The 16,287-nt window shown below is 45.4% G+C and overlaps 1 protein-coding gene across 5 annotated transcripts in view; it reads right to left on the bottom strand.

Moving 5' to 3' along the window:
• CD82 (CD82 molecule) overlaps window positions 1–16,287 on the bottom strand; it is a 39,479-nt gene that overhangs the window by 9,963 nt on the left and 13,229 nt on the right. For all 5 annotated transcript variants that reach the window (XM_063398364.1, XM_063398366.1, XM_063398362.1 and 2 more), the window contains exons 2-4: window positions 9,549–9,630; window positions 4,177–4,249; window positions 764–888 (exon numbers count right to left, since the gene is read on the bottom strand). In XM_063398364.1, the coding sequence (XP_063254434.1) occupies window positions 764–888; window positions 4,177–4,249; window positions 9,549–9,611 (261 nt within the window). In that variant the 5' untranslated portion in view covers window positions 9,612–9,630. The remainder of the gene's footprint in view (window positions 1–763; window positions 889–4,176; window positions 4,250–9,548; window positions 9,631–16,287) is intronic.

The raw sequence follows: 16,287 nt of genomic DNA, 5'->3' as shown, positions 1-16,287 counted from the left end.
AAAGAAAAGAGTCCATTTTACAAACCTAATTTTTAATGGTTTTTTTTTAATCAACTACCTTTTTTAAAAAATGCTATTTAATTTGTTTGAGGGTCTAAATTTAAGATGCGCCAGCAAACTTCTAAGGTTACTTTTAAATGGTGCAGCTACTATTGCTAGACAAGGAGACCCTAACACCAGGACACACAATGTATGCCATGCTTGGTTTCCAACACATATGTGCTCTGAATAAGACAGAGTCAAGCAGAAGGCTGAGGTGTATGAAGCTGGTATCATCTCACCTATCATGGACAGAAAGCTTCCTACACATGAACTGTTTGAAGAGAGGTCCTGACAGACAGGACATTCCTAGTTGGGTCTCTCTTGACTCTTGCACTTCCCACAGGTGTGATACAACAGGACACTGTCACTCTTCACTACCCTTGGAACTTGCTCTTCCACCATTGAGAACACAGTACCAAGTGGGAAGTCAGGGTGAGGGGGACAGGGTACATTTCCCAGCTGGCAGTCCTCAACCCACTGCGTGCACAAACTGTCAGTGACATCCTCTCTCATTCACAGTTCCAAGCTCATTATCAGTAATGTCTAAGGAGCTCTGCTGCTGACTGCTGGACAATTTAATGTGTGCAAATTAAGAACTAGATCTGAGTTGACCTAGCAGAAATAACATCCCCAGGAGACTGAAGGCCCACCCACAACCCAACAGGCATTTTGCAAGAGAGGTATTAAAGGCTGGCTCTAAAACAGGCATGAATACTCTCACCAGACCCAAGAGACATCGGATTTCATTGACGGCTCCCAGACAGCCCAGGAACCCCATCAGTATGGTGAGTGCCCCAACACCGATGAGGATGTATGCACCAATCTTCAGGGAGGGAGATGACATCTCTGTGGGAGCCAGGAGAGAGAACAACATTAGCTACTGAAAAAAAAAAAATGTCTGCCATCACCATTTATAGAACTGTCTCCATGTCTACTGATAATTGTCTTTGTCTGCTTCAAAGGGACTGCACAGATGTGGGCCGAACATGGTGACAGACAGATGCTTCTGGTTGTCTTTTTACGAAGGTAGACTTAAAATCCATCCTGCAGGTCTCCAGAGTCTGGAAGATTCAAGGTCACTCCAAACAAATGAACCTTGTTTGGAGACAGTTATCTCCCTACTGGAATTGTACTCCCTCATGAATGTACTTCAAGTAACAGTAATATAAAAGATGATCTACTCCATAACTACTGTCTATTTGCTTCAATTCCCCTTGCTCTCTTCAGGAAAGCTTTCTTCCAAGTCCTAAACCCCCTTTTTGGATAGCATTTTCACGTTAATGCACTATTTCTTGTTGTAGCCATTCTGTTTTCACTTATCCACTTACAGTTAATCGCAAACTAAATCTGTGGAGTGAAACATGCAACAAGCTACAGCTGGTGTTGAGCACAGGTTACTTAGCAAGTCTGGGTTGAATGGCTTGTGGCCAGGCACTTACCACAGGCTGTTGCAGCACCTGTGCATGGCACCCTGCAAACAGATGCTATTCCAGGATCAAAACAGATATAATACCCAAATTAGCTACTCTGACAAATCCTCCTAGATAGCCCCTGCTATTGTTTCTAATGTCTGTGCTTTTGAACACTCAACTGTTTTTCAACCAAGTTTAGGTCAGATTGTTTCAGACATGCAGGCGATGTCAGCCCTCTCCCCTCAGCATTTAGTGCTCAGCAAGCGAAGAAAAACTCTTACATTTGGGTTGGTCAGCAGACTATTTTGTGCAGAATAGGATTGGAGATAACAATCATTACAGCATAAAAGTTGAAGAGATATTCTGTCTAGAAACAATAACTAGAAATCTCATTAATCATTAAGAGACACTTCTACATCTGCAAGCTACAGAGTGTAGGGGAATTCTGGATGTCCAGTGATTAATGAAAATAATATTTTTAGAGCTCAGCATTTAGTTTCCTGAACTAAGGAAGTCTCAGGAGGCAAACTTCCTCTGAGCTCCTCCTGAAATATGTTAAAGGAAAATAATCAAGCCCAGACTGATACTCTCCTCCCTGATATATACTTCCCCCTACTCCTGACACCTGGCACAAGCCACCAGCTTCCAAACTTTTTTCCCTAAAACACACTGAACAGAGAAAAGTTCATTTATCAAGATGTGAAGCAGATCCATTTGCCACACAGGTCACTTCAGCCTTAATTAATTTCCAGGCCAGACTCTCCTTGGCTGGACATATGCCACAAACCCCAGGATCCTGCTTCCTTACCAGTCCTGTAACTCTTGCTGCATGGGCTATGTGCTGGTACTGCAAAGCATTTACCAAAGCAGCAGCCTTACAGAAGTGGCCTTCACAAATCTACCCTATTCCCTCCCTCAAAATCAGCTCAGCTATCATGCAAGTCAGTGTTCAAGTGCCAAGGCTGCAGCACCTCCACAGCGCCAGAAAGCAGTTGCTTCATTCAATTCCCACTAGAAGGAAAAAGGTACTTCCAAGTCAAAAGCCCCTTGGAGAGCTGACAGTGTCAGGGGACAGGAGCCACACTTGCAGTTCTCATCTGCAATAGTCTTGTCTTGCAAGAGAAGGCTCTGAGGGCATTCAACTCCTGCTTGTTTGCCGTCACTCCGTGTTTTTCCCTGCGCTGGGCAGGCAGCCAAGCAAGTACAACAGGCTCCTTTGGCAGCAGCTGGGTGCCCTCCCTGATGCCTAGGTTACTAAAACAGAGGGAAAGAGGGGCAAGGCATGGGAAAGGAAGTGAGGGGGCAGGGAGAGAGCTGATACTGGAAATCTCCAGGAAGGAAACAAAAGTCTTAAATGCTCTGTTAGCAGAGATTCCAACTAAATGGGAAGAAACAGAGCCAAGTTCAGGGACTTCTCCCTCCACAAGTGGCTGTAACATGCATCAACCTGAGGGAATCAGCTGCTGACCCACTGGTATTAAGCACACCTCAGACTGTGAGGGGTACTGCAAACAGCCAGGCCATGATAGGCTTCTTTTAGGCTGCATGTATTGTTTCTGCTCATGCCCTCACTTTATTAACCAACATCCCTGCTGTGCTTCTTCACCTTCTAGTACTGCAGTAGCAAGCCAGATGTCACAGCACAACAGCAGAGCAAGGAGCAGTATCTGCATGTCTGGTATTAGCAGGGATGTCTTCTCCATCCAGCACCTTTCAAACCAGACCAGAGTGCTCAGCAGGACTTGGGAGGGTAAGTCCTTTTTGGACTCAGAGTAGCTGGGAACAGGGCTATGAATGCCATTAGTGTTCACCCCCCACATGCAGGCAGCCCTCCTGCACTGGTGCCCAACACAGCAACTCTGGAGGTAGTGACAACAAGTAACCAGAACCACCAAGCAGAAAAGTTTGAAGTATTTCTAGGAAAAAGCTCAAATGAAGCAGAGCTTGTGAAAGATGAAGCTGAGATACTAGTTTGGTGAAAAGTCCACTTACAGTCCTCTGAAGCCCTGACTACTAAACCAGATCAGTTTTTTTGGTTTTTGCAGAAGGCAGATCCTCTGTTAAGACTCAAGTCAAAGTTTGTGACTGACTTTAGGGAAAGGAAGCTAAGCCTCTTGCACAATACAAAACACCTCTGATGCCCAGGGTAAGTCTCATCAAGCGCACACAAGAGTGTTTTAGAAGTCAAAACACTTCAGACACCCACACCCCACAGACATGCATCCTCTACAATGTACATGAAGCATCAATAAAACCAGGTTCTTACTTTCTTTGGCATTTAAAGCATTTAAACTGAAATAGATCATTACAGAAAGAAAGCAGTGGAGAACTCACACAGCAAAACCGCATTAAGGCATCAGGGGCCTTTGCACATGATAGTAATAAAAAAATTATTGTGAAAACACAGAGCATGCCGTGAAAATGGGATGAAATATTAGCCCCTGTGTTTAAGGCAAAATATTTGGATTGAAGAGGCAGTAGTCTCACTCAGTCTGACCCTCGTGTTTCAATCCACAAGACTAAGAGGAATGCTATGTCTCCCGGGTTGCTCCCTTTCACTGTGTCCCTGATAACAATCCCACCTCGCTAAACACCATGTCACTGCTCAGGCCACAGGCCATGCACAAAAGTATTGCTATTCCTAGGCTACACCACAGTCAAACACAGCCCTAGAACAGGGTCAATTTAGAAAAAGAAGGAAGATGAAGAAACACAGTCTTACGTAGAACTGCAATGAAACTGGTTTTGTCGGCCAGAATCCATACTCCAAACCCCAGGATTACAGCACCCAGAATCTGAAAGAGCAAGAACAAAACATACACAGTTCTGTGTAAGTTATAAGCTTAGATAAATAAGAGGAGGCAGTCACTATGATCCATACTTCCAGTTTAAAAACAATCATTCCTTTGCTGTTCCCACCCATCTCCCCTATGGTACTCCTCCCAGGGTAAACAGGATTAGCACAGTTCAGGAAGAATGCCTCAGCCAACTGCACAGGAGCCTCAAGATCTGCTTGCCAGTTTTTCACACAGTATTTTAATAGTACATAATGTTGTATAGAAGGACCATTCAAAACAGCCTGAGAAAGAGACACCCTGCTGCTAGAACGTTGTTGTCAGAAGCAAAAGGTAAATGCATTGCTTCTGTGAAGAACCAAGGAAAGATAAACACACAATTTAAAATATTTTTTTAATAGAGAAACTCATGACTCTAAGGGCCAGGCTGGAAGATAGCTGACAAAGGATTAGATATCTGGCAGCTGGAACCTCTCCAGGAAGGAAATCTTTGGCTTATCAGGCTCTGTTACAATGTTATGGCTTCAAATCACAAAGACAAAAAACCAGCAGCGTATTCCCTTGAACAAAGTGCTTCACCCCTTCCAAAATCAAGTTTAGGCATTTTGGCTTGGCCCCTACTTTATGGCAGAATACCTGAGCCCCAAGAGAGTCAAGAGTTATGAAACATTAGCTGTGGCCTCTGCCTTGCTCACCACACAGTCTTATGTAGGGCAAGGATTAGTAGAGCAATACGTCCCTGTGAGGACTCAGCTGAATCCAGACACTGATCTCAGTAGCCAAGAAATGCATACATCTTCCCATCTCACTCTGAAAGTGGAGGGAAGCATGCTCTATTTTAGCCTTCACGTATCAGCAAGTCTTCAGGTTTGATAAGAAGCTGAAACTTGTGCTGTTCAGCCAACTAGGACTGGAAAACACTTGTGCAAAGATCCAAAATAGTCTTTGAAGAAACAAGGAGTGGACAAGAACTGCAAGTGAACTGCAAGCAGCTGTTCTCTTATCGGCAGGATTTCAAGATAGAATGAAGTGAAATAAACTAACAGGGCTAAAGAGAGATTGCAATTCTGTGCTTCATTAGATAATGTTATAATACTTGGGAGAAATGGAAAATGCCAAACCACCACCTGAAGCAAGCTGGCAGAGAGGGTTGGATAGGTATTGGCTCCACATTTTGAAAGTTTACACTAGGCTTCAGCTGCTCATACAAAGAAGCTTTTCTGAACTAAGATAAAGCCACAGTCTGAAATAAGCTGCTTGCAAGCTCTCCTGTCTTGGCAGAAGGTGCATCATGTAGTTAGCTCTGGGGACAGCATTAGAAAGTCATCAAACAAGTTCCCACCTACGAAGTGTACTGACTCAGCTTCAGAAAACAGGTAGCTGTTGTACCTCAGAAAAAAAGAATTCCCCCTTGCCTTATGTCCCAACATGCTGCACTCACAATGCTCAGTCTGCTGGTCAAGCTAGAAAGGCCCCTTGAACGTGTAACAGCTGGGACACCTAAAAAATTCCCCTCAAACTTGGTAGTATCAAGAACTGTTGAACTGACTGTTTTAAGGCAGTCTCACATTTAAACTACCATTTTAATAAACATTTGTCTTAACAAAGATGCAAACTGGGCTGTATGTGACATCCCTTTTGGTTCACTGACCCTGAAATGTCACCTAAGTTTTGCTGTTGCTGACAAAACACAGAAGGGCTGCTGAGCAGAGTTTCTGGGAATTTATTTGTTATGAGGTGCTCAGACTACCCAAGGCCTGTTTTCACTCTGATCTTTGCTCCAGTCCACAACTTGTGCATTTGCCAGGAGCTGCTGTAGAAAACACAAGGGGAAGTCAGGGATAATAACTACAATAACTACAGGCAGGGAGAAAACACTGTCCCATTAACAAGAGTGTATTTACTTTCTAGTGGGATAGTATCTCTGCCCAGCATCTTCAGGAGTTTGCATCGCATAGCAAGGCTGCTTCTGCCACTGGCTGGGCTTCAGACTCTCCATACGAGAAATTACATCTGCTTTCCGTGGAGTTTAATTCCTCTGCTCCACTGCTGTAAACTCCTGAAGTGGGGAACCAATGTCTCCCCTCCTCCCCGGGGAGTGGAGGTTTCAGCCCCAGTTTCAGCAAAATGTCCTTCTGCACCCAAGCCAGAAGGATGCAGGTCCCTCAATACGGGGTCAGCAGTTTCCCAGAGAGAGCTAGTCAAGAGGGGCTTGGGAAAACTAAGCTGTGATGCAGCTGACTCAACTTGCTGGAAAGAGCAGTTGGGGGTTTCCAGCCTTCTTTCCCCAGCACTGCTTTCCTGCATGCTCAGACTGTGTGATGCAACACTGAACCTGTTGGCACAGGGCCAACAGAAAGGCTCTAAAACTCCAGGCTTTGCTGTAGGTAACAACCTTCTGCTGCATTTACTGAAGAGTCGGAAGCAGGACAGACGGTTGGTTACATGTTCCAAACAAAGTTCCCAGAGACTGTTAAACTTGTCTTGCAGAGCTGTTTTCCCTTTAAGCGCATGTGATGCAGCACGTGTCTGCTAGCCAAGCAGGCAGACGTGTTAAATTCTGATTAGGAAACCAAGATTATACTCCAAGCTTATCTGGTATCTTTTCTGGCAAGCAGGCAGGCAGTCCAAGTAACCTTCTTCCCTTTAACCAAAGCAGGTCAAACACTTCCCTGAAGTAAAGCTCCAAGACTGCAAAATACCACTAAGTCCCTGAACTACTTCAGCTATAGCAAGCGACCTTCTCACAGACCTAGAGCTGTAGAGAAGTGCTATTTCAATAACTAACTTCTAAAAAGAGTCACCAGCATGTCTTTAAAGGCTTCAATCATCAGCAAGACTGAAGAACACACTTCAGCCAGCAAGGGCTGGCCTGCATGGGGTGCAATCACACAGGCTCAGCTCAAGGTCCACAGCAGACACAGGGCTCTGCCAGCAGCATCCATGCTCACCTTTGCTCAAGTGCTCTCCTCACGAAGCTCAGCAGCTTCAGGAAACCAGCACAAGGCATTCAAAACCTGTCTGTGCTGACAAGCTCCCAGCAAATCAATACAAGCACTTTCTCTGCTAGATTAATAGAGCTCTACCACACCGTATAAGCTCAAGAATCACCAACTACTCTCCCCAGTTCAGACCTTGAAAAACAATAATGGAAAAATTTCTCAGGTCAACTACTTCCTATGAGAGGGAGGGAGTAATGTATGCCACCTTCGCCAACATCTGGCACATGCAAACAGCCTGCCCTCAGTCAAGACAGAAGCACTTCTTCACTCTAGAGAAGTACCAAGCTCAGCCAGAACACCGTGACTTTGGAGACCTCATTTTGACAGAGCAGTCCAAGGGGAAGGCAATGCCTATGCTGCACAGCAGGGTTAAAGAGCTCAGTTAAAGCAGCTTCTCCCTTTAGTCAGCACAGACCTTCTCACAACACATCCTACCCTCAAGTTCTTACTCTCCAGGTCCAGCTCAGCGAATCAGATCAGCTTCCCACAAGCGAGAGGGGGGCTGGGTGCTACAGCAGACGAGTTGGCTCAGAGCAGGGTGTGCACAAGACAAAGAACAGCTACTGCAAATCACTTGCCACTCTCCAGAACTCAGAGAGGGATTCAGAGCCTGCCATCCTCACAGTCTTGCAAAATGTAAGAAAGTGCAGCGTGGATGTGGGTCAGCCCAACAAAGCAGTTCAGCTCTGCCTCCTGAGAGCACATCTATCCCCACAGACTGCCTGCAACCATGCCTGGCTCAGCAGAGCAGGGAGAGAAAGGCAACATGGAATGAAGCTGCCACAATGACCATTAACAGCATACAGCAGAAACAGTGATAGTGCTGTAAGGTACTGCAGTATTTCAGGCTGTCATCTTCCTCCTTTCCTATGTGCTAGGCTGACTTTCTTGAAGGGAACTTTCTCTACACAGAGATGAGCTAATAAACTCAGACAGAGGTTTGGGCATTAAGGAAAACTCAAACACTGTCTTAACAAATACAGCTCTGCTTCCCAGGGTAGACTGGCTGTCATATGCTGCTTAAAATTTATCTCTTCTTCAAGAGAGGAGAGAGACTGGATGCTGATATCTGCATAGGAGTCCTGCACTAGTAGGGGGACAGGCCTGGACTCACATGATTTTTCCTATCTTTAAAGTGGACTAATTCATACTCAGAAAGACCTAGTGGTACTTGAAATACCTCTCCTCTCTCTCCCTCCCAAGAACCTTCCCCATGGATGCTCTAGCACCCCTGACTTTGGACCATTAGAGTCCAGTTAACTACTCTTAGGATAGAAGTAAAGACAGAGAGTGAAAAGTGAGCACAGTAAGCCAAGGGAAACCAGACCCAGATGTGCCTCAAGTTCACCCTGTGTGCTACCAGCACAGTGCAGCCATGCAGGAAGCAAGAGTGAATCTGAGTGCAGAGACAGAGACCAGAAAGCAGCGCTCACCTTATCATGATTCACTTCCCTCCCTTCTCTCCCAGCCTGACCCTTCCTTTTCCTTACACACTGCATAAAGGATAATGATATCAGACAGGCTATTTTCTTGCTGACACATGGAAAGCTGAAACCTTGCACTTCCCCACTGCAACATTCCATTGCAAGAAGGCATCACCAACAGTACCATCTCTGCCCACAGGACACACAATACCTAGGCATCAGAAAGATGCATGCAAGAATGCATGTGGCCCTCTCAGACCCGATCTGTTCCAAAAGGAGTTCATCTTTTGCTAAGCCTCACATTTGAAAATAACTTAGCCCAGTGGGCGGTTTTATTTCCCCAGACAAGCCTGTCCCAGTCTCCCCCACCTCCCAACTCCATTTCAAACAGGAGACTTGGACTAATTCATCTTTTCACAAATCAAAACCAGCCGTTGGGACTCAAACAAAATTAGAGTTGTTCTTTGAAGCCTGGTTGGCCTATTTAGGAGGGCACTGCCATTACTTGGCAGGTTGTGTAGCTTTGCTGCTCAGGGACAGTTCAGCTGCTGCTCCAGATGTGTCAGAGAAAATAGTTACAACTACTCTCCTTCCAGAAAGAACCCGTAACTCCCTTTTTTCCCTGCCCAATGCAGGTATGGAGCTGTGTGCACTGGAGGCTGCAGGTGGCTACTGGGGGTAGAGCTGCTTGGCATACCTGGTGACACACAGCAGCTCTGACATCCCTCAACTTCAGGAGTCCTCTCCCTCCTTCCAGAAAAGTGGCCATTTTATTTAATAAACATACTGGGCCAACATCCAAAAAAAAAAAAAAATCTAGCTAACTATAGTCCAGGCCTTCCTTCTTACTCCACAGATGCTCAAAATACTTACAAGGAACAGGAGATTGAAAAGGAAGAGGAAGTACTTGGTGACTTTTAGGCAGCCAGACCCCATCTTCTTTCACTTATGGGACCTAAGGGGAGAACAGACAGACAATGAGTTATGTTACAGACAGGTCCTCTGGGCAGCTTCACAGCAACACCCTTCCCCTGTGCAGAGCTCTGGATCAGCTGGTGGGCCTCAGAGCACATGCACAGACAGCACAATGCAGGAGCTGCCTTTCACAGCAGCACCACACTACAGTCACTGCTGCCAAGATCTCCTGGAGAGTGACACAGAGCTATCAGCAGTTACAGGAGAGATGTAATCACAAATACACTGCTAATTCCATCGCTGTTTATATGGACTTTGCAACAGTAGCATCAACCAAAACACCAACCCTAGCTAATGTTCCTGGTGGTGAAAAGTGATGTAAGCTACTTCAGTTCCCTGACAGCACTAAAAGAGATGCATGGACCTTCTGGAGCAACATAGACTAAAGGCAACAGAGATTATTAAGGGGCTGAAGCATCTGTCTTATAAGGCAGGCTGCAAGAGTAAGAGCTGCTCAGCTTTGAGAAGAGATGACTGAGAGGGGTCCTCATCAATGTCTACAAGTGTCTAGGAGGGTGTTGGAGGATGGAGCCAGGCTATTCTTGGTGGTGCCAAGCAATAGGACAAGAAGAAATGGGCAGAAACTGATGCACAGGAAGTTGCACCTGATCATGAGGAAGAACTTCTCTGCTGTGCTTGTGACCACACACCAGAACAGACTGCCCAGAGAGGGCATGCAATCTCCCTCACTGGAGATATTCAAGAACCATCTGGATGCAATTCTGTGTCATATGCTCTTGGATGACCCTGTTTGAACAGGGCGGCTGGACCAGATGACCACTGTGGTCCCTTCCAACCTGACCCATTCTGTGGTTCTGTCAGCTTTCCTGCTTCTTCCTGTCCCAGACTCTATTGTTTCCTACATAAAAACAGAGAACTTTTAAGTTCCTTAAAATATGCTCTACAAAGCTCCTTGCTCCAAACACACCATGACACTTAAAGACTCACTAGCCAGAGGAGAGCAATACTGGGCTGGGGTCACCAGCCTGGCCTGGAAAGAAACAGCTCCAAAAGAGAGCAAGGTCAGCAAGATTCTTTGCTGTCAGCCTGGGTGTACCAAGGATCACCAGAGCCCAGTCCGTTCTTTTGTTTCAATCAAAGGCTTTCGCATAATCCTATTAAATATTTAGGTTAACTCTGGAGATAAACTAGTAAGTGGGCCCTGTTATAACTGGCTAGCCTTTCCAACAAGCAATGGTCACCCTCAAATTACTAGGAGAAAGCACAAGTCTGAGCTCTGTGGCTCAAGTTCCTGCTCTAACTTCAAGGAATGCCACGGCTGGAGACAGTGTTAAACCCATCACTGCATAGCACCTAGCAAGATGTTATTGAGATGGAAAGCAGCAGAGATATAAAACATCAGCCAGATGTGCTACAGACTGATCTCAAATCACATCTGTATAGCAGTCATTACACCTAAGGAGCTCTTACTGCACAGCCAGGTTAGCAACATCTCAGTCAGCTCTTCAGTTAACTCCTCAGGTCAGAGGCCATAAAGCCAGTTGCACTCAAAAGTCGGTCCTTCAAATGAGCCATGGAAGACTCCTGAAATAGTTTCTGGTTCATATGTACACCAAATATCAAACACACAGCTTTCCCATTTTCAGTGCTCCTGGGTGCAGCCACCACCATCAGCTGGCTGTGTTCCAGCACAGATGCACTATACAATAGCTGCATCACTACCAACCTAGGAATAGTGAATGAAGGCTCTCGGTTAGCAGAATTCTGCCTTTCCTCTGCAGGAGAAACACTCTCTCAGGCCACTACTCCTGGCAGGTAAGGCTTCCAAAACCTAGGGCTACACTTTGAGAGGATAACTAAGATGCAAATTTTCCCATCCAGCTGGCTTGCTTCCTGGCTTCACCACGAACACATCTCCTCTTAACAGGATCACAAACAGGAGCCGGGCAGTGTAACCAGAACAGAAGGCAACCAGAACACGAAGGCAAGCAGATCCCTAGGCGATGATGAATTTCTGTTGTGGGGGTTACAAATGTTTTTCTCTTCTTTAACCTAGCCAAGAACTAAGCTAGGTAACGACTTCCTGCAAAATGCACGGAATTCTTACCTTGAGACATCTGATCCCAGGTGCAATCCTTCTAATTTTCAAACTGGAGGACCAAGTCCCAGTACCACTGATTTGCTTCCTAGCACTAAAAGTCGTATGCTGCCTATTTAAACTCTGCCCACACTGTTTTGATTTGTCAGGGAAACAGATTTGCAAAGCTGTTAGGATCTTTATAAAAATTATTTCAGCTAATTAAGCAGCAAAGCAAGTTTACTGTGGAAGATGATATGCCTGAAGTAACAAGGGTAAAATATTGCTTTCAGGGTTCTTCCACTCCTAGCTATTTGTTAAAGACATACCATCTTCAAAGTTTATTAAAAAGAAACCCCAAAACAAACAACAAACCCCAACTGTGCATTACAGCATTATGCACCATTCTCTTCTTGCCACAGGGCAATGTTTCTCTTTCATAGCTCCTAGCCATAAAGTAATTCAAAATACAGTTTTCATGTCAGAAGAGAAAAAAGGGTCTTTATTTTGCTTTGAGCTTTTAAGATACTTTAGTGCTCCATTGAAATATTACAGATTTTCCAATTTTCCATTCTTTGCAAATGAACTCACTTTTGTCCACTACATCAGTGAAACTCCTCAAAACTCCATCTTCTGAAATGCACAGTCATAAGATTAGCAGCACTGCCATACAGTAGAAGCAGAAGCTCAACAAAATTTGAAATAGGTCAGGTTTGGAAGCAGATGAGCTTGGAGTTATCACAACCAGGCATATTCACAGGCCACTCAGCAGAAAAAAGACATCATAAGTACCATAGCTAGTGCTGCAGTAAAACCTGAACTTTGCCTTCTGAAACTGGTCAAGTTTTCAGCCTTTATGTCTTGCAGCAATGCATGCAGAGGTTAAATACATACGTAGCTTTCAAATTCCATTAACTGTCCAAAATTATTTGTTTTTTCCTCTACCTGTCCACTCCTACTGCTTTGACCATTTGAATTTTCATCCCCAAACAGCAATGCCCACTCTTTTCAACAATCCTGTACGTACACATCCAATTTTTCCTTGTCATTCTCTAGACTGATGGCTCTGCACAGGATTTCATAAGACACCATCAGCTTGCAGAATGGCATTTCTTCCAAACTCTCATTCTCCATCTTGTAAAGATATGCAGGATTATTTATGCAGTGTTCCTTTGAGGCACTACTGCCATAAAAACTTGGTTGCCAACACAGCTTGGTCAGCTGCTGTGAAGTTGATCTGGGGAGCTTCATAGCCCAGGTTCAGTCCCAGGACCTGAAGGGAGAACTAATTCCAGGAAGGCATCAATTGATTCAATTGCCAAGTCAAGGGTTTCCTATCAGGAAGGAATGGAATGGGTCGTCACAGGTTAGACTGGCATCAAGGCATGGCTCCCTACCCCCTCCATAACCTCCAGCTCTCAGGCCTGTCATTCTCACAGCAACAGCAATGACAGCAAGACCTGCATGTGGAGCAGGAACATAAAATCCAGGACATGTGGCCAGAGGCCTGCTTTGTTAGCAACTGCAGAGGAGTCCTGTCACAGCTCATAGATTAACTTATTTTTGTCACTGGAGCTTGTGAAACTCCCAGTTCCCTCCTGTAAAAGGTGACCCCAGAGAAGGACAAGTGACATGAGGAGAGTTGAACACCTCTGCCTCCTGACCCCACCACTGGCCACAAAGGCAGGAAGGGGAAAATTCATGCACAGATATTATAACCACATCAGTCAAGGGGCACAGAGGCTAAGTTAATTTTTAATTGCAATTCTGCTCTACCCAATTAGATCCTGTACTGCCTCCACCCAGCAAGCACTGCATGCTTGGTGCTTAGTGAAGTTTATGACATTTGGCCCAGGCCAGTGCTGTACATGCCTGGCCACGCAGCTCTCCTGGGAAGGGCTCAGCCCTCCTCTGCAGCACACCTTTGCACTCACTCCACAGGTTTCTCCCTGATGAGCTCTGGCAGCTCAAACACCTCGGCTGCCAAGTTACCATGCAGCACAAATACGACGCTCATTTATGATTGCAATGAAAGAAAAGAAGAACCACAAAACAAACCAGAGCAGAAAAGTTGTGGAAATCTCTGTCTCAATAGATTTACAAAAAAGTGCAAAGTTCATGCAAACTCTTAAGGACAGCACACATGTTCCCAAGAGCACTGAGCCCTGACAGTCAGTCCAAATACTCCAACTCAGGTAAAGAGGGTACACATTTAACTGCATCTACATAGCCTGAGGATGCTGTCCCCTCTTCCCCAGATCCTCTTGCTTAAGGACAGGAAATGACTGGTTACAAAGAAGCTGCAGGTTATTTCTGTGTACTCTGACCAGCAGCTCCCCACCACCACCCCTCAGGCTCTAACATCAATGGGTGCAAAACAAAGGCAGACCCTGTTGGATGCAGTACTACCAGCTTCTATCAGGCTAGGATGAGGTCAAACCAGCATCAGGTATGGCTTTCACAAGTTGCTATTTTCCTTGCCCCCAAAAACACCTGAAATGCCTTGTAAGGCAGGCATGCTGGCTCAGTTCTGCTATCCCTCCTGCCTGCTCTAGGAGAAACTTCCAGTTTGACAGATGCAGAGATGCAGCAGCCAGCACTATGAACTAAGGTTCTGCAACATACCCTAAGGCTCCCGATCCGCCTTCACATCTTGCATCTGATGAGGAGGGTGGGATCCTTGAGTGAAAGTCCAGCTGGTCCACTGCAGCAACCTCCAAAGCGGCCTCAGCTGATCTCAGGCACTGCAGGTCCTTCTTGACACAACAAGCAAGCATCATCTGCCTCACTTATCTAAGTCTTACATATTGCAACAGGTAACCTCCCTCAAGATATTACAAGGCTGGACACTTAAAATATCTAAAGCTTTCCCTGATCCAGTGTCACCTCCCTGTCTTTTCTTTCTCACACCACAACATTGACCAAAGTTAGCTGGGTTCATTTGAAGACAGATTGACCAAGAAATCCTGGAGATGGAGGAGCTCCCACTGCTGTACTCAGGTTGCATAACTGGCTCCCTCTGCCCAAAGAAACAAGCAGGTGTCCCTAGGAAGGGACCAGCCTGCTGCTGGTTCCATAAAGATGTTTATCTGCACAGCAATTTGCATGAGGCTGAGGCCATTTTGAAGGCCAGTGAAGTTACTTTTTGCAGTCTTACCCCAGAAGCCAGAAGCAGATTAGACATAGCTGCATAGAGACCCACAGAAGCCAGCACACTACAGCTGCTCACTGAATGGCCACTTTGCAGCTCCAAGGCAGCCATCCCCATGCAGGAGAGACGGGAAGGGGCAGCTCCAGAAGCCGGGGGGCAGAGGAGGAAACAGGTTACTCTTTGCAGGATTCTGAGCCCTTGCAGCACAAAGCCCAGCTGCTTCTCTATCCATGCACATGCGGAACAGACCTTTGGTAATCAGAAACTCTTCTGATCATGACTGATGAGATAGGACAGCTTCACACAACAGCACCAGTTAATGAACAATGGCAGAGTTACTAAGTCTGCTGTTAACCAGGTACATCACTGCCCCCAGGGCAGGGACTCTAAGTTACAGCCCCATTAACATACAAAGAATATCCTAAAGAGTTCATCTTGTTGACGTTAATATATAAAGGCCTTGGACTTTCGGTACACCTGGGAGGTACATCTTGTCTCTGGCAAGCAAATAACCACAGAGCTGATGAATGACCCAAGTCTGAATTCACTGAACTTTCCTTTAAGCTTCACTGAGATAATACCAGCTGTGTAACGACCTTGAAAACAAACAAGATTATGTTTGTTGTGGAGATTTTCCAAATAGCATCTCTTCACAAGTTACAATGGAAGGATTGAGGGAGAAGCTGGATCCTAAAAATTAAGGTATATATTTTACATATTATATATATATATATATATTTATATGTGTGTATCTCAGTGATACAGCTACAGTTTCTCTTCGAAGGAAAGTGTCAGTACAAGGTAGAAAATTATTTCTGCATATTACAAATTTTGGAAACAAAACAAACCAGACCCACTCTTATTCCATCTACTACTAGAGACAGTTTCTTCTGAAGTAGAAGCAATTATCTTCAAGGGTAGAGGATATGGTCTGAGGGCTAAGCACAGAGAGACCAACATAGCTACATCAGCCTGCAAACCACAGCATCACACTTAATTATCTGCAAACTTCGAACTACCACCACAGACATGCACAGTGAGACCCCCAGCAGCATCTGCAAGACATCTGCAGGACAGAGACTCAAACGTGCATGCAGTCCCTCCGCACAGAGCAAGGCAGCAAGTACTGCAGAAATACCACTAGAAAGAACGGATTTCTCAGGAATAGTTTCTGAGGGAACTTATCAGCTCACACTGCAAAGGTATTTTGCTCCTGGTGCACCTGGTGAGACATTCAGCTTTTCTGACTGCCTTCTGAAGTTAATACACTGTTGTGTGAATTCTCTGACTAGCAACCGCACTCTCCAGCAAGACCCTGGATTAGAAAGCACCCACAGGACTTCCTACAATGGCACAGATTTTTCAGTATGTTTTATCACAGCAAGCACACGTCGTGTGTTTTGTAAAAAGGAAATGCGTGTTTTAGAAATGTGCTTCTGATGCTCAAC

This window comes from Prinia subflava, chromosome 5 (genome assembly GCF_021018805.1).
Source record: "Prinia subflava isolate CZ2003 ecotype Zambia chromosome 5, Cam_Psub_1.2, whole genome shotgun sequence".
Classification (NCBI taxonomy): domain Eukaryota; kingdom Metazoa; phylum Chordata; class Aves; order Passeriformes; family Cisticolidae; genus Prinia; species Prinia subflava.
The sequence above is the reverse complement of the archived record's forward strand: the minus strand, read 5'-3'. Positions and strand labels throughout refer to the sequence as shown.